This window comes from Syzygium oleosum, unplaced genomic scaffold (assembly GCF_021117445.2).
Source record: "Syzygium oleosum isolate NSW1041296 unplaced genomic scaffold, Sole_v2.1 Sole_v2.19, whole genome shotgun sequence".
Lineage (NCBI taxonomy): Eukaryota > Viridiplantae > Streptophyta > Magnoliopsida > Myrtales > Myrtaceae > Syzygium > Syzygium oleosum.
The window spans coordinates 6,099,676-6,123,948 of NW_026607503.1; the positions used below are offsets into that span (position 1 = coordinate 6,099,676).

The 24,273-nt window shown below is 44.4% G+C and overlaps 2 protein-coding genes across 2 annotated transcripts; one reads left to right on the plus strand and one right to left on the minus strand.

Moving 5' to 3' along the window:
* Positions 1-4,848: 4,848 nt before the first annotated feature.
* LOC130140534 (uncharacterized) lies at positions 4,849-7,391 on the plus strand. The gene is made up of 2 exons (XM_056320154.1): positions 4,849-4,932; positions 6,728-7,391. The coding sequence occupies exon 2, from the start codon at positions 6,743-6,745 to the stop codon at positions 7,283-7,285; it is 543 nt and encodes a 180-aa protein (XP_056176129.1). The 5' UTR covers positions 4,849-4,932; positions 6,728-6,742; the 3' UTR covers positions 7,286-7,391.
* A 12,020-nt stretch (positions 7,392-19,411) lies between these two features.
* On the minus strand, positions 19,412-20,604 carry LOC130140497 (uncharacterized). The gene is made up of 2 exons (XM_056320026.1): positions 20,036-20,604; positions 19,412-19,790 (listed from the first exon to the last, which is right to left on the minus strand). Exons 1-2 carry the CDS (start codon positions 20,123-20,125, stop codon positions 19,470-19,472), a joined length of 411 nt encoding a protein of 136 aa, XP_056176001.1. The 5' UTR covers positions 20,126-20,604; the 3' UTR covers positions 19,412-19,469.
* Positions 20,605-24,273: the final 3,669 nt, after the last annotated feature.

Consider the following 24,273-nt stretch of genomic DNA (forward strand, 5'->3'; position numbering starts at 1 on the left):
TATAGCAGGTAAGTGAGTGGTGTGACCGTGTGAGTTTGAGCGGTCGAGGTCGAGGTCGAGGTCAAGGTCGTGTAGGTCCGCAAGCTGGAGTTGCAGAGGATCCCAGAGTGGATGGAATTCTGAAGGCACATGAGGAGGTTGGAATTTTAATGGAAATGATGGGAACCAAGGTTGAGAGTAAGTTAATGCAGTCAGACAGATGCAATAGCTAGTTGAGCAATTTTTGAAATTGAAACCTCCGCAGTTTGATGGGAAAAGTGACCCCGAGGCTACGTCACTTTATATATAAGAGTTGAAAAAGGCTTTGCAGTATTGGGGCATACTTTGGTAGGGGACTTCAATGGGAAGTAATTTTCGGAAAGTGCACAAGAACATAAAAAGACATAGTTTCTCCTGCTTCGCAATCGGAACTTTGCAATCAGTTAGTACTCTTGAGTCTTAAGGGATTTCAATGAGCTGTGTGAGAGGGCTCGATGGGTGAAATGGATATGAGTGAAATGGCTGCTGCTTCGGGACCGCGGTACGCGCCGGTTAGGGACAATAGGAACTTGGGAAAAAGGTCTATGATAGAGAATATGAGACTTGTCCCTCCGGTAAGGAAGAACCTTAGAGAGCCAAACTACCACTTCGACGCCGTATGTCGGTCTTATGGAAAGAGACATAAGAATAGTCATTGTCAAGGTATAAGTGAAGCATGTTGTGGATGTGGACAGCAAGGTCATCGAGTGAGAAATTGCTGAACCGATAGATTAGACCACTGATGCAATCACAGTGATCGCAGGTAGGACATTAAGCGAGAGCTGCCCTGAAGATTAATCAGAATCGGCTAAGGACCTAAGGAAAAATATATGTTTTGGCTGAGAAGGAAGCGAAGGATGTGCCGTGAAAGTCGGTATGCGTTACGAGGTGATATTGGGTGCAATAGGAGAGGAATTTGAAGTTATCGCTTGAGTGGTCACGAAAGACTTATAATTAATTTTATGGTGAATAGGCACAATCGGTCTAAGGATTTATGGATTACTGATGATATTCTTGGACAGGTTTGGAAGGATGAGTGTTGCTTAGGGATTTCAGATTTTGTAAAGAACCGATGTGATTCGTTTTTGGGAGATTGTTGGATTGAAATTGGATGGATTGAGCTTGGTCTTTGAGGTATAGAAAGATAATGATTTGGTGGCTAACTAGTTGGTCGAGAAACTAAGGCTAAAGGACATAGCCGATGTGTGTAATCTTCCCGATGTCTTTCCTCAGGAATTGCCGGGATTGCCCTCTGATAGAGAAATGGAGTTTGTGGTTGAATTAGCCACAGGGACGGAACCGATCTCGAAAGCACCTTATAGGATGTCACTGTCGGAATTGAAGGAATTGAAAGTCCAAATGCAAGAGTTATTAGATAAAGGCTTCATTCGCCTGAGTGCGTCTCCATGGGGAGCACCAGTTTTATTTGTGAAGAGGAAGGACAGATCGTCAAGGTTGTACATTGGCTACAGACAGCTGAATTAGGTAACCATTAAGAATAAATACCCGTTACTAAGGATTGATGACCTGTTTGATCAGTTACAAGGGGCATTGATGTTTTCTAAGATCGACTTGAGGATTGGTTACCACCAATTGAGGATCAATAAGGAGGACGTGCCGAAGTTGGCATTTAGGACGAGGTATGGGCACTACGAGTTTACAGTGATGCCGTTTGGACTGACGAACGCCCCTGCAGCCTTTATGGACTTAATGAACCGAGTATCTAAGGAATTCTTAGATCAGTTCGTCATTGTCTTCATCGATGATACCCTAGTGTATTCAAAGAGTCCCGAGGAACATGAGGCACACTTGGAAAAAGGTTTTAAGGATGCTAAGAGAGCATGCACTGTATGTTAAGTTTAGCAAGTGCGAATTTTGGCTGAATCAGGTAGCGTTTCTCGGACATATAATTTCCGGAGAAGGAATCTCTGTGGATTCGGCAAAGATTGAAGCAGTGATGGATTGGCCGAGACCGACAATAGTTACTGAGGTGCGGAGCTTCCTAGGACTGACAGGGTATTATCGACGATTTGTGGAAGGATTCTCAGCGATAGCCACTCCATTGATGATGTTACTTAAGAAGGAAAACGAAGTTCCAATGGACGGGAAAAGCGCAAAGAGAGTTTTCAGGAATTGAATATGAGCCAAAGGCGTTGGATGGAGTTGCTAAAGAGCTATGATTGTGATATATTGTATCATCCCGGTAAAGCCAACCGGGTAGCGGATGCCTTGAGTCGGAAATCGAGCATCGCGCAATTGTTGGTCAAATAGTGGATTTTATTGGAGGGATCGCGGCATTCAGAATTTAAGTTCGAAGTAGGACACCTCTCTAGTCTGATGGCGACATTAAGGATTGAACCGGAAGTGCAAGCCAAGATTAAGGCGTTGCAGTCTACGGACCTTGAGATTCAGAAGATCCGAGAGATGGATGACACTAAGAGGAAACCGGGCTTCTGAGTGTCCGAGGATGGAATTCTTAAGTTTCGAGAACGATTGTGCGTGCCCGATGATTTGGGGACTTAAGGAAGAGATTTTGTCGGAGGCTCACAGGAGCAATTATAGCATTCACCCGGACAGCACTAAGATGTACCAGAATCTCCGACAGCACTACTGGTGGAATTTGCCTACAATAACAGTTTTCAGCAGAGTGTCGGGATGGCACCGTTTGAGGCACTATATGGCAGGGTGTGCAGAACACCATTATGTTGGGATGAAGTGGGGGAAAGAAGTATAACGGGTCCAGAGTTTATTCGGCAATCGGTGGAAACAGTAAAGGTTATCCGGGAAAGGTTGAGAACTGCTCAGAGCCGTCAAAAGAACTATGTGGACCGGAGACGTAGGCCTTTGGAGTTTCAAGTAGGGGATCACGTTTCTCTCGAGGTATCGCCGATGAGAGGACTGTCTCGGTTTGACAAGAAAGGGAAACTAAGTCCAAGATATGTAGACCCATATGAGATTTTGGAAAGGATTGGATCGTTAGCATACTGCCTAGCCTTACCACCGAAATTGTCACAAATTCATATCATCTTCCACGTGTCGATGTTAAGGAAGTATGAACCAGACCCGACCCATGGGCTGAATCATGAAGTAATGGACGTGAACGACAGGGTGTCGTACGTGGAAAAGGCAGTTAGGATCAAAGATAGAATAGAGAGAGTGTTGTGAAACAAGAAATTTCGATAGCCAAGGTAATTTGGAATCACCATGGGATTGAAAGTGCGACGTGGGAAAGTGAGGAGCTGATGCGACACCAGTACCCCCATTTGTTTGGATAACTGGGTTGGATTGTAAATTTCGAGGACGAAATTTTTGTAAGGGGGGAAGAGTTGTGACATCCCGAATTTCGGCCCATTTTTGGGATTTATAAAATGCGTAATTTGTCAGTGTGCTTATAGTAAAATCTCGTCCGGGAACTCATCACTCCCAGTTATCATTTTAAATTAGAGATTTCGCTAGAATCGCACTTGATCAAATTTGGCCGTTATTTAGACCCCAGACTTCGCAGTCGATTTTCGGGAGTGTCGGGACGAAATAAATTGGACGGTGTCGATATGGTCGGGGCCAACGTTGAGATTGTCAGGAATGATGGAAAAAGGGGAGTTTTTGATCAGGTGCAAATTTGGACTAGTAGACCTCCCTCGTTATGATTTGGTCTAATTAATTTGGCCTTTGTCCCTTTTTATGTGCGAGGCTTATTTTGGACCGGTAGACCACTTTCGGTTTTTTATTTGGGCCATCGGATCGCGATTAATATTTGAATGAAGTTTAATTTCTTTTATTTCTCTCCCCTCTCTCTATCTCTCTCCCTCTCTCTCTCTCTCTCTCTCTCTCCTCTGCCACGCCCGTCCTCTCCGCGCACGTCTCCTCCTGCCCACGTCCCCTCAGCTCCTGACATGTAGACCAACTCCCACCTTCCCTCTCTCTCTCTTCCTTTCTTCTTTTCTTTTCCTTCTTTCTTCTTCCTTTTTCTCCTTCGTCCTTCTTCATCTTCGGCCCGATCGGGTTCCGTTCCTCGCTCTTGCTCGCCGATCGCAACCACCGCTGGTCGCCCTGCCGCTCGGCCGTCGCGCTGTCGCTCGCCGCGGCCGACCGCGCGCCGCGCCGCCCGATCAACCGCCCGCAGTCCCGTCGGCCGCCCGTCACCTGGTCACTCTCCCTTCCCCGACTCCCGTCCACCGCAGCCTCCTCCCCGCCTCCGCGGCCGCCGCTCGACCGCCCTCCGCCTCCGCCCGACGCGGCTCCACCAGCCGCCGGCGCCGCCGTCTCCCTTGCGTCTTCGTCGAGTCGCAGCGTCGCCGGGCAGCTCCGTCTCGACGCTACCTTCCTCCTCTCCCGAGCGCGCGAGCTCGGCTCGCCGCCGCGCGTCCGGCGAGTGCCGCCGTCGTCCGGGCCGTCCGGCCAGCTCCCGTAACCGCCCGACACCGGACGTCGCCGCCATCGTCCCGGCCGTCGCCTTGCTGCCCCGTCACCACCGGTTCGCCCCCCCCCCTTCTCAGCGCCGTGCGTCTTCGCCGGAGCGCCGTCGCCGTCTCTGGTGCCGCCGCCGTGAGCCGCCGTTCCTCTCACCTCAGCCGGTCAGCCCCCTCTCCCTTCCAACCCGTGAGCCCCCCCCCCTTCCCCTTCTCTTCCTCTTTGTTTTGGCCGTGGAAGGCCCTTCGCCGGAGGAGCTCCGCCGCCGCCGTTACTGGTCCGGCGCGGATCCGTCGCCTCGCCCGGCCGTCCAGCCGTCCCATTTCTCCTCTATCTCTCGACCGTGCCCCTCTCTCCCTCTCTAGGCCGTGGATTAGCTTAGACCGTCGCCGTCGCCGCGCTGTTCGCCGGAGCCGCCGCCGCCGTTACTGTTCCGGCGAGGGACCGCCGCTGTCCAGCCGCCATTACCACGTGTTCAGCTCGGTTTGAAGCTTAGGACGTCCGGTGAGTTTGACCCTAAACCCTAATTAGGATAATTTGCATTTCTAAATGGGTTTTAGGGGTTAATTAGGGTATTTTAGAGGTTAAATTGTGGAGGTTGTTAGAGGCTGATATGGTGGCTGATTTCGAGCCTTAGTGTGATGATTTAATTGAGATTTAGAGGCCCGTATTGTGCTGTGAGTCGGCTGGGCATAGGTGCCTTAATTTGGGCAAAAATGTGAATTTGGCGGGTGCAAATTGAGGACCGAGTAGAGGCCGCTAGGGGCTGATTTTTGTGGCCCGTTTGGTGACCGAGAATGATGATTTAATTGAGGTTTAGTGGACTATAGTGTGCTGTGATGTGGCGAGGCATAGGTGCCGTGATTTGGACGGAATTGTGGATTTAGCGGGTGAAATTGGGAGACCGAATGGTGGCTGTCTTGGTGGCTATTTTACGGGCTTAGTGCGACAATTTAGTTGAGATTTAGTGACCCGCGAGGTGCCGTGAGATGGCTGGACAGATTGGTTCGGAGCGGTCCAAGTTTGGAGTAAGTTCGGGCTTTAAATATGGGTTTTAGTGCGCGCCTCATTTGGTCTTCATGGTGGCTGATTTGAGTGATATTTTGGGGAGTCAAATGGAGTGTTTTGAGAACATTTGTTGGCCTAGGACGATTTGTTTGGTGGCTGTCCATACCGGGTTTGGATTGGTCTATGAGCGATCAATTTGGAGGTTAATTGTGTGATTATCGGGAATGTTTAGGTTGGCGGGCTAAGTGGCTGATTTGTACTGGGTTGTGATCAATTTTGTGGTGCCGTGTCACGTGCCTAGTGTGACTAAGAATGGAGTCTCTTGCCGGGCCTCGAGTGCGTGAATTGATGTTGACTCAATTGTGTGATTTATGTGCCGTGCAAGAGTGCTTTGAATTGCTTTCATGGTCATGCTAATATGTTGATTGGGCATGTTGATTTATGAAATTGAATATGCGTGGTGCAAATGCGCATGATTGCATCATGATTTGAGTAAGTGGTGCGGTGCAAGTGAATGCCGGAGTGTGAAGTTTATGGCCATGAGTTTGCATCACGAGCATTGGCACGGCATGTGCATTTACAAGTGTGCTCGAGTGACATGTGCATTGTGATCACCTAAAATGCCTTGATGCGTTTAACGCGGGGTTCAGATGAAAAATTGGTGCTTGTGAATGTGTGATCACAATAAACCCTGATGCGTTTTACGCGGGGTAGTGAACCCGTCCTGAGGCGTTTAACGCGGGACGATGCCCGGATTGCCGGAAGACGGCCAACCTGATGCGTTTACGCGGGTTCGGTCCGTATATGGAGATCGGTGTTGCGCCTGATGCGTTTACGCGGGCTAGAGACACTGGGCCTGATGCGTTTACGCGGGCCAGGAAGTGTTGGATAGTGATAGACCTGATGCGTTTTACGCGGGTCGGACCTGATGCGTTTAACGCGGGTCAGAGGAGAAATTGATAAATGGCAAGTATGCTAGAGTGCAAGCGTGCGAAAATGCATTGATGAGGCGTGAGCACGCGTATGAGCACGAGCATAAGCATGACATGCGTTGTGATCAAATGATGTGTACGTGTGCTGCGATTGGGTCCTATATTTTATGCTTGAACTGTAAGTGCCTAACCTGCAGGGCGAGGGGAGTGTTGGATTTGGGCCCGAGGGCCTAAGTCAATTATTATTTGCTTGGTGTGTTGATTTAGTACTCGTCAGGAGGTGCACTTTAGCCTAATTTAGGTTTAGGGAATTACTCGCTGAGATTTATTCTCACTGTTGTTGAAACCCAATTTTTCAGACCCCCAGCATTTAGATGTCCGAGATTCCGGTTCGTTTTGGGATTCCGCTCCTAGTAGAGCGGACGAAGACGATACACCCCGTAGGGAACGGGGAATCGTATGTTAGGTATCATTCTATTGTTTGGGTGGAGGTGGGAGCGACGCATTACCAGACCCACGAGTACGTGGCATGGTGCTTCAGGGACGGCTTCGGAGAGTATGGTCCTCTCCGGACTTTTGATGTCCCGTTCACCGGGATGGGCACGAGATATCCCCGATGCCCCGATGGCGAGGTGACGGACCCTGGTTCCTCATCTGAGGAAGGTATGAGTTCCGACGGAGTTCCAGTAGAGTACGAGATGGATGAGTTCGAGCCGGTGGACATGGACGTGGATGACGGAGAGCCGGAGCCGATCGAGGAGGATCCTGTTCTAGAGGCCGAGCCGGAGGATATGGTCTTAGAGGAAGAGGCTGCTGAGGTCGAGTCAGAGTCGGACTCATCAGGGTCCGAGGAGGAGATGCCTGACAGCTCTTCATCCTCGGAGTCTTCTGATTCCGACCCAGATTGGGCACCGTAGGGCTTAGTGTCCGTCTTAGATGGGGTAGGGCTAGTACCTTTTTGACCAGCGCCCCACCATTAGTAGTAGACTGACCCCCGAGCCACTTACCCCCTTTTGTCAGTAGTGGCCTTGACCCGCTTTTGATTTTTGATGATCGGGTTGTATATGAATATTGTATATGATTTCCAGTATTAGTGCAATCGTTGTTGTTGGTTTCTATGGCTATCCTTGGTTAGGTGTATTTTAATGTACGGGTGGTTTTAATTACTTCCGCATGTGCTTTAAATCTCTGTGTTGGGTGTTGGGTCGGCGACGCGTCCTGGGACGTCGCACACGAATCGACCTTTGCGAGGGATGTGGCGCGCCGAGGAGTGCGGGGCGTGACAAACATTATCGGTCGCAAAATTCGTCGCAAATAATTCGTCGCAAAATTCGTCGTAAATTAGCCACGAGCTTTATTCGTCGCAAAAATCGTCGGAAATTTCGTCGCAAAATTCGTCTAAAAAATTCGTCGCAAATTAGCGACGAACTTTATCCATCGCAAATAATTCGTCGCAAATTAGCCACAAACTTTATTCGTTGCAAAATTCGTCGCAAATTAGCCACGAACTTTATCCGTCGCAAAATTCGTCGCAAAATTTATTCGTCGCAAATTAGCCGCGAACTTTATCCGTCGCAAAATTCGTCGCTACTTATTCGTCGCAAATTAGCCACGAACTGTATTGGTCATAAAATTCGTCGCAAATTTTGAACCATTTGGGCCATCAAATCTTGTTCATAGCAATAGCTACGCATTAATGAACATCATGTAATACATTGAAAACAATCAAAGGACACGAGACAACCATAGATTCCGCTTCAGAAAAAGAAAACGAGCAAACCAGACACAATGGCATATAATTGAAAAATATAACTGAAGGAAAGATGCTAATCCGCAAAAAATAAAGATACATGCAAAGTTGCAAAGTCCGACATAATGCTATTTGATATCCAATCTTATAATACATTCAAAACATTCAAAGGAGGCGGGACAACCATAGATTCTGCTTAAAAAACGAAAAATCGACAAACCAAACACAAGATTAGGCAGCTTTGATACTTAGCAGGACACCAGAAGCAGTCACTTTTGTCGACACCTGATGAAATATGGATATATAAATAAAGATATTCAATCACTCCAGAATATAAAAGAAGCGTTTATGCATGGATGTGGAACTAGGTATAAAAAAACAAGTAAGAGGGTTAACAAAAAAACATTTCAGGACGAACATCAATGTTCTTACATATGAATATGAGTCAACTTTGACATCCACTGTAGTTTTTTCACCCTTGTAAACCGTATTTCTGTCACCTACGAAAAATTAGATCCTTCTCCAAACAGCATTCAACAGTTTAATGACTTAGAGAGGTGAATTACCAACACCAATTCCCAGAAAGAGAGGACTCAAAGTCAATTAAGGCATGTATTTCTACAATGTTCAAATATCATGATTTTTTTGTAACAAGCATGTCATCCTGGGATCTCTAAATTTTCAGTTTTTCGCAAGCAAAGAACCTAGTTGTAAGAGAGTTGTGCACAGAAAGTAATTGTAGGGCAGGAACATATTGGGCAAACTGCACTTATGGCACATAAGATTGTAAAGCAAGCTTACCCCCGATTTTGGGAATTTTAACTAGAAAGGACCGAGAAAATCATCATCATCATCAGCAATCTCAGCATCATTGTGTCGCTCATCATTGTGCCCATCACCTATTGGATTGGCGGGAGGTACAGGAGGAACCTCATCGTGATGGAGGTTGAGGTGCTGCATAACGATTTGCATTTGTTGTTTCAAGTCATTTATTTCTTCGTCCTTCTCTACAAGTATATTTTTCAGTTGGTTCAATTCTTGGGTCAATTGCTCGTCATGTCGTGTCCTCCTTCGAACAGCCGTATTGGATGATGAAGTTGCAGCATGATTCGTCATGTATGCCCTTGACAAGGATCCCATCCCAAATATTTTTCCTTTTTTCATCCCACCCGTTGCCTCCACCCATAATGCCATACTGTCAACTGATGGCTCAGACGCAGCAACACCATCACCACCACTAGCATTGCTCATTAAAAGTTCATCATATTTTTCCTACATTAACAATATAGATGAAAATAAAATAACTTCATATATATAACTACCATAAATATTAAAAGCATTCACGGTTTTCATTCTAGTTTCCATAAAGTTCAAAGTATAACCTTACATACCTTAATAGCTTTTGCTCGATCGCCAGTCCATGTCTTATCTTTTTTTTGAAATGTGCATTCAAATGTAGCTGCAAATGTCGGTTCCGTCCCCAATTCATGTGCCTACAAAATGTAAACATGAGTAATTGAATTAAATTAACTTATAACTTATTTAACAGACTTACCATTCGTTTGCGATGCTCCCCAATGTTGATAGAGCCCCCAGCATATGTGGCAGACCCTTCACTAGAACTAGAAGATCGATTCTTTTTATTCCGCTCACTGATTTGCTGATTCTTTTCAGTTTCCCAAATTCTGTTAATTTTCGTCCAATTGTCAGTTGTAATGAAAGCCAGCTTCACTTGCTTGATTTTCGCTCTATTCATCACATTTCGTATGTGATCACCGACTTTCTTTTTAAAAATTCTTCTCACTTCATTCTCTTCCTCTTCATCCCACCTGAACTTCCGCTGCAATCAATACAAAAATAACTGAAAGTTATTATGATGGTCACATATCCATTACCATGCACTAGACAATTCGGCGATAGATTTTGTAAAGGTCATCTCGGGGAAAATATCTGGTCCATTTAGTACCGAAAACTAAAGAGTTGTTCTGGTCCCTTTACATCATTCTTGACCATTAATATACTACACCGAAGTTAGTTGGTGAGAAAATAGCATATCTAAAACTTACCTTGAACTCATTCCACCACAAATCTTTCACTTCTTGTGGAGCACTGCTGTAATTAATATACTGCCCCATCCAATAGTTTTTGACTATTTTATTTAGTTCCCTAACAACAAACGGAACATCCGTGAATCTGCAAACATATGGATATTGTGCAACATCGACAATTCAGTTGACATCCATATCTAAAACCATAAATATTACATATACTTAAACAAAATGAAGTACTTACGAATCTCTAAATGGGCATATCATGAATCGGTTATCTTCTTCACCTGTGTTTCCGTCATTATTCGATTGTTGCGCTGAATAATAAGGTGGAACGGAAGGAGATGGATCTAAAGGAGATGGAACTGAAGGAGATTCAGTTCGCATGTGTCCAAGTCCCCTAACATGTTCTTGAGTGTTGGAGGAAGGGCCAACGTGTCCATATTGTCCATCAGCATATAGTGGTTGAGGGTTAGATGAAAGGACAGGGGAAGAGGAAAGGAACGGGGACGAGGACGAGGAAGGGGCTGGTGTTCTATGCATGTGACCTCCACGTTTATACTGACAAGTGGGAAGGTTAGACAAATATGTAAAAAAATATGAACACGTATTACGGACACATAATGACGTACATCACGAAGCTTACCATTTTGTTTCAGAAGCAGAAAATGTATCCTCTTAATTAGCCAATGCCGAGTGTTTATGACGTGCAATTTCCTACGAACAAATATACTATGAATCGCACTCATTTTGATATCAAACATCAATATATGATCACGATATGCCATGCTAAGCCAACAATAGCCATAATTAACCACACGATCCACTTTCAAACCACACGATCATTCATCAAGTACAAGATCAACCATGAAACATCAATTTCGGCCACATGATCTTCGTTCTCGGCCACACGATCATCAATCAACCCACACGATCGGGCCATAGTTAACCAATCAGCCACAATTAAGCAAATCAGCCACACGATTAAACTAATTAACCATACGATTGGCATTAAACAACTAAGGGTGCGAATGGTAACTATTCTGCTCCAGAAATCAAATTGTTGCCAGAAATTGATTTCTGGAATTCTTGCCAAAAATTGATTTCTGAAGGATATATTCTGTTTGGTAAAACATGACTAATTCTGCTCCAGAAATTGATTTCTACAACAGAACTCTGTTATGATTTGTTGATTTTTTTTCACTTAAAAAAATTTAAATTTTACTCAAAGTGGGTGGCCACAGGTATTTTAAACCATTTGTGAAGTTTTGAAATTTTGGATTTTTTAAATTTTTTTTGGGCACTTAAAAAAATTAAAATTTCTGCTTAAAAGTGGGTGGCCACAGGTATTCTAAGGCATTCTGTGAAGTTTTGAAATATTTGAAATTTTTAATTATTTTTGGGCATCTAAAAAAATTTAAATTTCACTCAAAGTGGGTGGCCGCAAGTATTCTAAGCCATTTTGTGAAGTTTTAAAAATTTTTATTTTATTATTATTTTTTAACTTTTTTGGGCACCTAAAAAAATTTAAATTTCACTCAAAGTGGGTGGCCACAGTTATTATAAGCCATTCTGTGAAGTTTTGAAATTTTTGATTTTTTTAAATTTTTTTTAGGCACCTAAAAAAATCTAAATTTCACTCAAACTGTGTGGCCACAGGTATTCTAAGCCATTTTGTGAAGTTTTGAAATTTTTTATTTTATTATAATTTTTGTGGGCACCTAAAAAAACTTAAATTTCACTCAAAGTTGGTGGCCACAAGTATTTTAAGCCATTTTGTAAAGTTTTGGAAATTTTGATTTTTTAATTTTTTTTGGCACCTCAAAAAATTTAAATTTCACTCAAAGTGGGCGGCCACAGGTATTTTAAATCATTTTATGAAGTTTTGAAATTTTGCTTTTTTTAATTTTTAAAAAAAAATTTCACCAAATTTCATATTTTCTCAAAATATGATTTTTGTTATTTTCTGGAAATTTTTATGAATTTTTCTAGAATTTTTCATTTTTTATGCATTTTCTGAAAAAAGCGCTTAATCAACCACACGATCGTCATTCTGTTCCGGAATGCATTCTATGCGCACCCTAATCAACCACACGATCGTCATTGAACGCTTAATCGACCACATAATTGACAAATTAACCAGGCGAACATCGATCAAAGCCACATGCAATCCTGAAATCGGCCCCTAACTTAGCCAACCAATCCGACACTAAACAATCGCTAAACAAGTTCGATTAATACCCATTATACTAGGTAGGGTTTAGGGAGTCGCTTACTTGGTTCAAGACCAAGAAAAACCAAACAATAGGGCAAAATGTCCGGTCGGCCAGTAGGGGGCTCGGCGCGGTCGCTGCCGCAAGTGGCGGATAGTCGGCCAGGCGCTCGGCCACGGCCGAGCGAACGACGGTGGAGCTGGGTGGCGACGACGTTTGGCAGCGGCTGGGCGGCGACGGCGTCGGGCGGCTGCTGGGCTGCGACGGCGACTGGCTACAAGCCCGGGCGAGGCCGGGCGGCGACGGCGATGACGTCGGGTGGCGGGGACAACGTCGGGCGGCGGCTGGCGGCGACGGCGACGGCGGCGGCTACGAGCTCGGGCGAGGGTGGGCGGCGACGGCGTCGGGCGACGCTGGCCGGCGACGGCGCGAGCGGCGGCCGGGCGGCCACGAGCCGGCGAGGCCGGGCGGCGGCCGGGCGGCGATGGCGACAGCCTACAAGCTCGGGCGTGGCTGAGCGGCGACGGCGAGGCCACGAGCTCGGGCGAGACGCCCGGCGAGCCGGGCGGCGGCAAGCTCGACAAGGCGAGCCGGCGAGCACACGGGCGGAGCGGCGACACTCGCGGCCGCTACCGCCGGCGCGCAGTGACGACACCGACGGCGGGCTAGCGGTCCGGTCCAAAGCGGAGAAGGCGGCATGCGGTCGGGCGGCTCGATTGGGTCGGCGAGAAGGCGGCATGCGGCGGTCGGGCAGCTCGGGCGGACCGGCGACGGGCGGTCGCGCGGCTCGGTTGGGCCGACGAGAAGGCGGCGTGCTGCGGCGGGTCGACCGGCCTACGGTGGCTGGGCAGTGCGAGGTAGCCACGGCGGACGACGAAAAATGGAAGAAGAAGAAGAAGAAGAAGAGAAAAAGGAAAAGAAAAAGAAGAAGGGAAAGGTCTGAGCGGACGTGATCGGGGGCACGTGTGCGGGCAGGTGGGGGAGAGAGAGAGAGAGAGGGGTGAAAAATTTCAAACATGCGCGAATTTTATTGTTCCGTCGCAAATTTGCGACGGAATTTTTCTCGTGTGCGAATTTTATTTTTCCGTCGCAAATTTGCGAAGGAATTTTTCTCATCCGTCGCAAATTTGTGACGGAAGATGATTCCGCCGCAAATTTGCGACGGAAGATTTTTCCGTCGCAAATTTGCGACGGATTTATGTTGCGTCGGAATTATCTTCCGTTGCAAATTTGCGACGGAATTATGTTTTCGTCGCAAATTTGCGACGGATTTATGTTGCGACGGAATTATCTTCCTTTGCAAATTTGCGACGGAATTATCTTCCGTTGCAAATTTGCGACGGAATTATCTTCCGTTGCAAATTTGCGACGGAATTATGTTTTCGTCGCAAATTTGCGACGGAATTATTATCCGTCGCAAATTTGCGACAAAATTATCTTCCGTCGCAAATTTGCGACGGAATTATTTTGCCGTCACAAATTTGCGACAGATTCCAAAAATAAATGACATTTTCGAATCTGTCGCAAATTTGCGACGGATTCGAAAAATTGCCGCGAATTTCACTTATGTCGCTAATTCTTCGATGAACAGTAGCCACGAATGTATTTTTGTCGTAAAATGAGCGACGAAATTAGTGACGATCCAAATCCAATGGAAAATAGAATATTGCAAATGTCATCGCACGAATAATATTTGACTTGCCGTCATTTAGCGACAAATTTTCCGACGATCAATTACAATATTAAGAATAATCGACAACAACGATAATTATAATAACAATAATAACAAGAACAATAATAATAATTATGACAACCAAAATAACACATGTCGCAATAATAATTACACATCATTAGTGTTTTGTCAAAAAAAATTTAATCTTCATGTTCGTCTTCGTCTTCGTCTTCGTTTTTGTCTTCGTCTTGATCTGCATCTTCGTCCTCGTCTTGATCTTGATCTTGATCTTCATCTTCTTCATGAGCATCATCTTCATCATCTATCTCAAAATCAGATTCTGTACCATCTTCTACATTTAATTCGCAAATTTCAGTTGGATCCACATCTTTCATTACTCCACACGGATCTCGTAAAGTTGGTATGTTATATTCCTCAATTTCAACCGTATTACACACTTCCTCTTGTTGGTAGGCTCTATCCTTCCAGTGTTCCTCGATTTTCCTCCGTGCTTTGATTTTACATGCAGCCCACCAATTAGCTTTGTCACCTTTCAAACTAGGATATGATGCATAACATACTTGAATTGCTTGTTGTGCCAAGACAAAGTTCATATTTCATATATTTTTTCTTGTGATTTATTTCAACCAAATTAAACTTCGTATGCACCTTCATTCCTTTGACGGGGTCGAACCACTTGCACTTAAATAACACAACCCGCATTATTAATGGTCCAGGGTACTCTATCTCTATGATTTCATCCAACAAACCATAAAAATCATCTTTTGAACTGCCACCGTTGGATGACCGAACAGACACACCACTATTCATTGTAGCTTTTCCCATTCCATATTCTTGAGTGTGAAAATTATATCCATTTATGAAATATGCTGGCCAACTTCGTACTCTTAACTGTGGACCCCATGACAGATGATATAGCAATCCTTGCTCTCCAAGTGCATCTTGATTACTGTGAACCTAAGGTTACACACGCAAAGTTAATAATATATATTTTAATAAATGATGTATAAAATATTAATAACTTGGTTTTGGTCCATAGGCAACTTACATATGTTTTGAACCATGCTACAAATTGTTCATCGCACAAACGGTCAAACTCATTTGGTGGTAGTCCATATATTGAAGTTTGGAAAATCCTAGTAATAAATACCATTTATATATTAGCAAATATTTGACACACAATACATATATTTGCAAATTTACACTTACTCGAAGTATGGCTCGACTTTTGGGCAGTTCAGTAAAATATATGTCTGGGCTGCATGCAATTCTTCACCTGTTAAGTAACGAAACGTACATGCGCCGCTTGGTCGACCCAGATAATTGAAAATAGAGAATGATTTGCAATTGGGATCAAAGGGGCCCTTATCATTTCTGCTTGCTCTCCGCCTCTTGCACTGCACGTGCGGCTCAAAATAGTATGATGCAAATGTTGTCACTTCTTCCACAATATATGCATTACAAATTAAAGCTTCAACACATGCCTTATTCTTCACTTTTTTCTTCAAATGATATAAGAATCTAGTTGCAATAGAAAGAAGCTTATCGGAACATAATATATAATAAAGTAATTTGAACTTTATTTTTAAAAAAAATTTACCTCTCAAATGGATACATCCATCGAAATTGGACGGGACCTGCAACTTTGGCCTCATAAGGCAAGTGAACTAAGAGATGCTCCATCGAATCAAAAAACGATGGAGGAAATATCCTTTCTAAGTTGCAAAGAATAATTGGAATATCTCTCTCTAGTTTCTCCATGTGTAATGCTTTTAACATTGTCGAGCAAATATCATGCAGAAAATTACTTAACTCTGTAATGGCGCCCCATACAAAGTTCGGTAGAACTTCCTTGAAAGCTATTGGAATTAGTCTTTCCATAAATATGTGACAATCATGACTCTTCAAACCTATCAACTTGCATTCATTCAAATCAACGCATCTCCCGAGATTTGAAGCATATCCATCAGGAAACTGCACAGATTTCAACCATTGACAAACAACTCGTATCTGCTCCTTATCCAATGTATAAACTGCTTTTGGTTTTGTTCCCCTACTGCTTGCATCCACATCTAGTGTTGGCCGATCACAAATATCTCTCATATCTTTTCTGTCACGTCCCGACTCAAATCCAATGCTTTCCACACCTCCCTTCCATGAGTCGAACGGTGCGACATCCCAGGAATACGTCGTCGACTCAACGGTCTCGCATCAGAGTCAATCGTAGCGGAAACAAATAATTAAACCCGGACAATAAATTGGAGAACACCAGAATTAAACTTGCACGACCAACCGCCAACACTTACAAACCTTACATTATCCACATATGAACATACTTACACCTTCCCGATGTTTCTGGGTCCATAAATTTTACATGCACATCCACTGCGATTACCTTAAAAACCATACATCAAAAGAGGCAAATTCCTTATCTACCAAAAGCGGTACTATACGAACACTAGCTCATCACCTCCTCACCAGTCCTTGCGTCCTTGGTACGGCATCCATTCAGGGTGTACTCCACGAAATTACCTTCGATGTGCATGACTGTACCAAAACATTCTGACGGTGGCGGTGGTGATTGATTCCTTGTTCAGGCGGGTTATCTGAAATGGTTTGGTTTATACAACCATGAGACACTTCTCAATAAGTTACAACCTAAACCCTACCTAGGCTATCACGTACCTCCAGACAAACACACAAACATGCACATTGGTGCACATCAAGTCATCACATCGCAGGCACATCAAATAATATTATCAGGCAAAATCATGGGCACACCCGCATTCAGTCATCATCACGTCATATGCAAACACGCGCATGTACCATTCTCATCCCACATACTCATTCCGTTCTCATTTCCTCTTTTCCACATAACTCGCCAGTGACCCGCATTGAAGTACACGCCTCAGGCACACTGCGACCATTCATCACCACACTTTCGGCCCGCGTACCCGTACACGCCTCAGGCCTCTTGATCGCGCCCCGAGCATCACACGCCTTGGTCCGATCCCACATTCACACTCGATCGCGCCCCGAGCATCACACGCCTCGGTCCGATCCCACATTTACACTTTCCTCAGCCCGCGCCAAATGCGACAGGCCTACATGATCGAAACCCGAGCTTATAATGCCTCGGTCCGATCCCGGTCTCACCCGAGCTGATCGTGCCTCGGATCGATTTTCAACCTTGCTTTTTCAAGCCTCAGCCTGTGCCAAATGTAACATACCTACGTGATCGCTGCCCGAGCTTATGATACTCGGCCCGATCCCAATACTCGCAATTCCATACCTTCACATAAATTCCACAATCACATGCCACACCACATTTCTTTCTTACTCATGCGCATGCTCAACACGCATATACCACACCCAACTGGCCCATCACATGTGGCCCGTGCACGCATCAATTAACACGTAAAACATGCTCACTCAACATTCGACATGGCCAATTTCAACAATTAATTTAATCTGGCCCACGCGTGCACATAATCAAACACATTTCAATCCATCAAATCACAGTTCAATAAACATACAAGGCCACTCATGGACCCACTAACACAGCCACGTTCATAGGCATAATTTCGACATTTCCGAGCATATTAAACACCACAGTCCAGCCATACTACCACACACCAAACCGACACCATTTGTCCTTAAATCGAGCCCTAAGCTCGCCAATTCCATCCCACAATATCCGACACTCTAATCAATCTCACTCCAGCCTCGAAACATCCTCATTTCATCCTCAAATCACCTCATATAACACACATTCAAGCCTAAATTCTGGTCACGAGGCATCAACAATTCAATCCCGACACCAACTCCATTCCGCCCATCAAAACAAACATCCAAAGAATCGGGTAAAAACTGGGCAGTTTACACAGTGACCGAAATCCCATCCAAATAAATAGTAAACGAACTTTGAAAATTCTGAAATTTGGACATGTTGCGTAAAACATCTTGTTGAACATTTTTTGTGAAAAACTCGAAACTCAGTTCCAACTAGAAACACCTCTTTTGGTCACTTGAAGTCAGACAAAATCCGATTCGCTCGAACAGTCCCTCAGGCCATCAAAATACAACTCATTCGGTACCCAAATCATCTTGAAAAGCCTTGAAATTTTTATATGTTATATCCACAAATGTCTACAACAATTCTCTTGAAGGAAGTATTTTGAAAATAGGCCTGGAAAAATTTATAAAAATTCGAACAGACCCGAAGGTCGGGTGAACAGTAAATCGGGCAGTTTTATTTCGGTCCAAATATAGACTTCCGAATGGCTTCAAATGATCTCCAAAAATTACCAAATTAAATTATGTTATACCTCAAGATGTTGGGAACAACTTTCATGAAGAAACCTTCCTCAAATTCGGCCCATAAAATTTTCTACAAAAATAGCAAACCAGGCGGGTACAGTAACCGCGAATCCGCGATTCACCCCGAACCTCACGGATTCAAATCCGAACCGATTTCTACCGAATTCCAACTGCCAAATCTCATTTCCCGACGTCTAATCCAACCCGTAACAACCACTAACAGCCATACTCAGACACCAATAACCATGATCAACCACCAATAACCATTATCAACGCCTTAATCAACCTCTAAATAGGGGTGAGCGGTTCCAGGTTCCGGGTAGGTTCCGCCTGGAACCTGGAACTTACCCTCGGGTACAGGTTCCTCAAAAAGAGGAACCTGGAACCTACCCGTCGAAACGTGGAACCTGGAACCTACCCTGTCATAGGTTCCAGGGTCGGTTCCAGGTTCCAACAGGTTCTTTTTTTAATTTCGTTTTGAATTAAACAAAACGAAAATAAACGCAAGAATCCTTCATACTGCAGGCAGCACCTAAGACCATTCTTTCCAAAGTGTTATTTTATTAGAATTTAGTGGAAACAATGGAGGATATGACAGATAAGACACATTCCTATCATATAGCATGCCTAACAGAGCTCTACTTGCAACTCGCATGTAAGTGAACTGTCATTTGCAACACAAGCAAGAAATCTTGACACAGCAACTTCATAGCAAAAGTGACGAAGAACATTGTCAATTTCCACAAATTAAAGAAATTTGCGAGACAACCGGTAATTGCACAATGAGGCACTTAAGGTCAGCAATCTAAAAGCCTCCTCTCTCAAAAAAAAGGCTGAACCGCAGAGTGCCAAGAATACACCAATCTAGTGATTCAAACAAAACTTTCAACTGCATCCATGAGCCGCAAGGAAAGCCCCATAAGTGAGGCCAAAAATAAGGAAAGGAAAAATCACCAACAGAACAATGCTTGTAACCCCCAACCCCCCTACCAAAACAAAAAATCCCCACAATATGCTAGATGGCATAGACTAAAATGACATCAAACGAAAACAAAAATGAATCAAAAAATACCATCGCTACATCACCTCATGGGAGCTGCAGCCAAAAACGAAAAAGAAAACAAAGACAACATCTACCGAGCAACGCGAAATTGCTAAAAGAAATCCAAACAAGATCACGATCGCAAATGAGTCGGGGAATTCAATCAACAACAACAACAACAAGAGAAGGATAAAGGGACCCACTTCGATGCATAAATTGCCGCTGCAGATGATGTGCTGGATCTTGCCAGGGACGAGCATGGACTTGAACTTGGCGGGCAGATCAGGCGCCTTGTGCGGTATGTGCAGATCCCCCAATGCCAAAACCAACACCATCTTTCTTGTTCTCGCTACTCTCTATCGATCACAACGACAATGATAAGAAAAAGGGTCAACGAAAAAACAAGAAAAGGTAATATTTCCACACCCAAAGACGATCCTTTCTATTTCTCTTTCTCCCTCGATCGAGCTTCAACAATCAATCTCTCTTCTTCTTCTCCCCTTAACGCAGCACATGAAGTTCAGACTGTGCAAGTGCGTAACAGTGATGAAAACTAACAAGGGTTTTGCGAAGAGAGAGAGAGACGTTGACTCGGACATACCCTGGAACCGAAGCGGACATGGAAGACCCTCCTCCATCCCTCATTCTTGTCATGCTCTGAAACTTCTCCCTTTCTCCTCAGGTTTACCATCTCGAACTCACCTCGTCTTCGTCCACGCGCCTCCAGCAATCAGGTTCTTCGCCATCCCACGCTCTGTCGTCGTCCCTCCCGGGCCTCGAACCACCACTCGCGCCACCTCTAGCCCTCGAACCCGCGCGATCCTTAGCAGAATCCTCGTCCCCGCTCGAGATGCTCAGCATCTCGACGTCCGAATCGTCATCGTCGTCGACCACCCTCCTATTCCCGTTGCTGCTGCCCCTGTTCTTGTTGCCGCCGCCCCCAATCTGCCGCTGCGCGCCACCGTAGCCCGCCCTCGGGGCCGGCGCCGCCGCGGCGGAGCTCCTCTACTGGGTGTGGTTGATGAAGACAGAGGAAAAGCCGAGGCGACGCCAAACGGAGAGAGGAGAGGCAAGCTCGTGGAGTCGTGGGTGTGGGGAGTGCGAGAGAGAGCAGACTGGAGGAGGACTGAGCGAGGAGAAATAAGGGGAAGAAACAAGAAACTAACAAAAGTTAGGGTTTTTAGAGGGTAAAGTAAACCGGTTCCGGTTCCTAGGAATCGGAACCGGGAACCGGAACTGGAACCGGCGATTCCTAAAAATTTGGAACCGGGAACCGGAACCTATTACCTTGGAACCGGGAACTGAACTGGACCCGCCGGGTCCGGTTCTTCGGTTCTCGGTTCTACCCTAGAACCGTGCTCACCCCTACCTCTAAATCCCCTAAACCGCACCTAAACGAGTTCGAAAAATACCCGACGTCCTAGGCGAGGTTTAGATTACAACTTACTTGGTTCTAGACTAAAGCGGCTAGAACGTAGCGCGGCGCGAACGGCAAACGGCGGCACGGCTTGGTGGTGGTTAAAGCAAGCGGCGACGGCGCGGCGGCGGTCCGACGATCGACTTGGACGATGATCGGCCCAAAGAGAGAGAGAGAGAGTTCACGGTTTGGGGGGGGGGGTGTGCTGCCGTGGGGGAGGGGAATGAGTGAGGAGAGAGAGAAATTTTGACTTAAATAGTCAAATTTGGACCAAAGTGGCAATTTACCAAAATACCCTTTTTCTAATCTTTTTGATCCGATGGTCCAGATTCGATCTTATCCTAAAATCGACGGCCCAGATCGAATCTCATCCAAAATATCCAAGGGAAATCTTGTAATTTCTCAAAAAGTCCAAGGATAAAATTGTCCAATCAAAATTTGAGGGCAAAATTACCAAAATGCCCTTTACCCTTAAAGCTTGTCCTTTAATAAATCCTAGGGGTATTTTGGTCACTTTCTCCGTTTCTTGTCCAAATCGAGTTTTTCCGAAGGATTTAAGCGCACCAAAAATTCGCACGTGTCACGTGCAACGTCGTCCTAATGTTCCGGCGTGACTTCCTAATTTTCCGGTGTCCAATTTGGGCAAAAATTCAATAATTAAATTCTATTAAACGCAACTCGAGCGTTTCTCGAGCTAACGGGCGGCTTGCTGGGGAAATTCGCTGAATCGACTCATGACTGATACTGAATCGAGTCACGTGCAAGTTCGTTCGGTACGTGACGACCTCGGTTGTCATTAAAATCACGAAGATCAATCACTTGATCCGAGGGGTACGATCGTTCGGTATCGGTTCAGGATTATTTGTCAAGTTGTTTCGTGGTCCAGCGGAATCACCCGCGATCCACTACTATGATAGTGGCGAACCGATCCCTAACTATCCTTGGATCGGCCAACAATGGCTCAAAATATCACTTCCGCGATTTAATAGTCAAAATCCATTCACGATCGAATTTCTTTTAGTCGCGCGAATTTAATTTCCCCTATTAGCCTTTCCCTAATGGTTAGCATTCCCAGGAATGATCAGTTCCGGGCGAGAACTGACTACGAGTACATTCATAAAATCCAGTATTTCATAAATCCCAAATGGACTAATTTTTTTCAGGATGTCACATTTTCTTGCGTTCAAGTTGTCTTTTGTTTTTCCGGTGACATCCATCACAGTATTTATGACATTGTCGAAAACATTCTTTTCTATGTGCATGACGTCAAGATTATGATAAATAAGATGGGCCTTCCAATATGGTAGATCCCAAAATATACTGCATTTAGTCCACTTATGTGTACTTCCGTACGCAATAGTCGTGCCGTGAGGGTTCTGAACAACAGTTGGAAAGTTCTGCACCCGCTCCCAAATTTGATCGCTGGTCAACCTCAATGGTGGATGTGTTCTTTCAGTCCTATTCTTGATGAACTCTTTTTTATTCCTTTTGAATGTATGATTTATCGGTAAAAATTGCCTGTGACAGTCAAAATAGCTGGGGCTTCTTTCCATGTTTTAATCTAAATGACTTTGATCTCTCCAAACATATCGGACATCCTAAGATCCCAGCTGTACTCCATCCAGATAACATTCCGTAAGCTGGAAAGTCATTTATCGTCCAAAGAAGAGCAGCCTTCATTACAAATGTTTGATCGGTAGAAACATCATATGTAAGGACACCTTCATCCCATAGCCGTTGTAACTCTTCAATCAATGGTTGCATATAAACATCTATTAACATTTTCGGATTTTGCGGGCCAGTCACAATCAATGTCAAAAACATATAAGGTATCTTCATGCATATATCAGGTGGAAGATTGTACGGCGTTAAGATAACTGGCCAACATGAATAACTTTTTCCTGATTTCCCAAATGGGGCAAATCCACTAGCACAGAGACCTAACATGATGTTTCGAGGCTCTATCGCAAACTCAGGGTATGTTCTATCAAAATGTTTCCATGCCTCTGCATCTGAAGGATGACACATTAGATCCTTTTCTGTTTCATGATTTGCATGCCGAGTCATGTGTTCAGCAGTGGCTTGAGACGCATAAAGCCTTTGCAATCTGGGGATTAAGGGCAGATAAAACATTTGCTTGCATGATCTACGCTTCTGATTACGACCCTGCCTCCTGTTAATCTTGTACCTAGGTTGGCTACAGAATTTGCAAGATTCTGCATTTTCATCATCTCTCCAATATAACATACAACCCCTACTACATATATCAATCCTTACAACCGGAAGACCTAAGTTATCCACTAGCTTTTTCATATCATAAAAATCACTTGGCATGATGTTATCACGAGGCATTGTTTCCCGCATTACTTCAACAAAAGAGTTGAAGCAATTTACAGACACATTATGCTCTGCCTTGCTATTTAACAGTCTTGCTGTCACTGATAACTTAGTGTGGTTGTCACAACCTGCCCATAAAGGTTCATCTGCTGCTTTCAACACTTCCCAGGACTGATTAGATGGAAAAGTTCAATTACACACATTCTCATCAAAATCCGTTACTCCTATCTCTTCCAATTGTGATGCATGACTAGTACCCACTTGTCCAAGTGTAGGAGTAAAACTAGTACTTGCATGATTCGATTCTAAAACAAAATTCTGACCAGCTGCATCAATCACCATCCTCTCGCATGGGTTCAATTGGTCATAATAGCTATATTCTTCCCTAACTAAAAATTGGTCACTTCTTCGATATCCTTCATCAGATATAAATGGTTCACCATGGGAAGTCCAATTATAATAGTTCGGAGTAAACCCAAATCTACAAAGATGTTCTCTAACTTTATCACACACATGAAATTTACCATTACTGCACTTTTTACATGGACACATTAACTTATTTCCATCCATGAACTCATATTTACTACTAGCAAAGTCTAAAAATAGTTCCAACCCAGTACGAAACTTATCGGTCAATCCTCGACGTCCAGGTAAGTTCTTATTATACATCCAAGCCCTGTCTCTTTGCATTGTGTCTGTATAAAAATAAAAAAATCTCGTAAAATATTAAAAATATCATATCTACTGTTCTTAATTAAAACCATAAAATTATGAAAATTAAAATTTTGTTTTTGACGCAACAATTACTTTGAACTTGAAAAAAAATGAAAAAATTACCATGTCAAGAAGACTTAACCAAATATTTGACTGAAATCTTTGTAGTAGAAAGTGGTCAATTTGATGAGAATTGCAACCTTCACTTGGATTGCGAGACCTTCAAATGGACACGTACCTAAAAAAAAAAATCACTTAAGATTCATTTTTTTATAATTTTTAATTTTTTTCGAATTTCTTTTTAATTTTTTTTCCCCTATATTTTTCTCCGGTCGCCGGTCCGGCGACCGGCTGAGGCCGGCAAGTTCGAC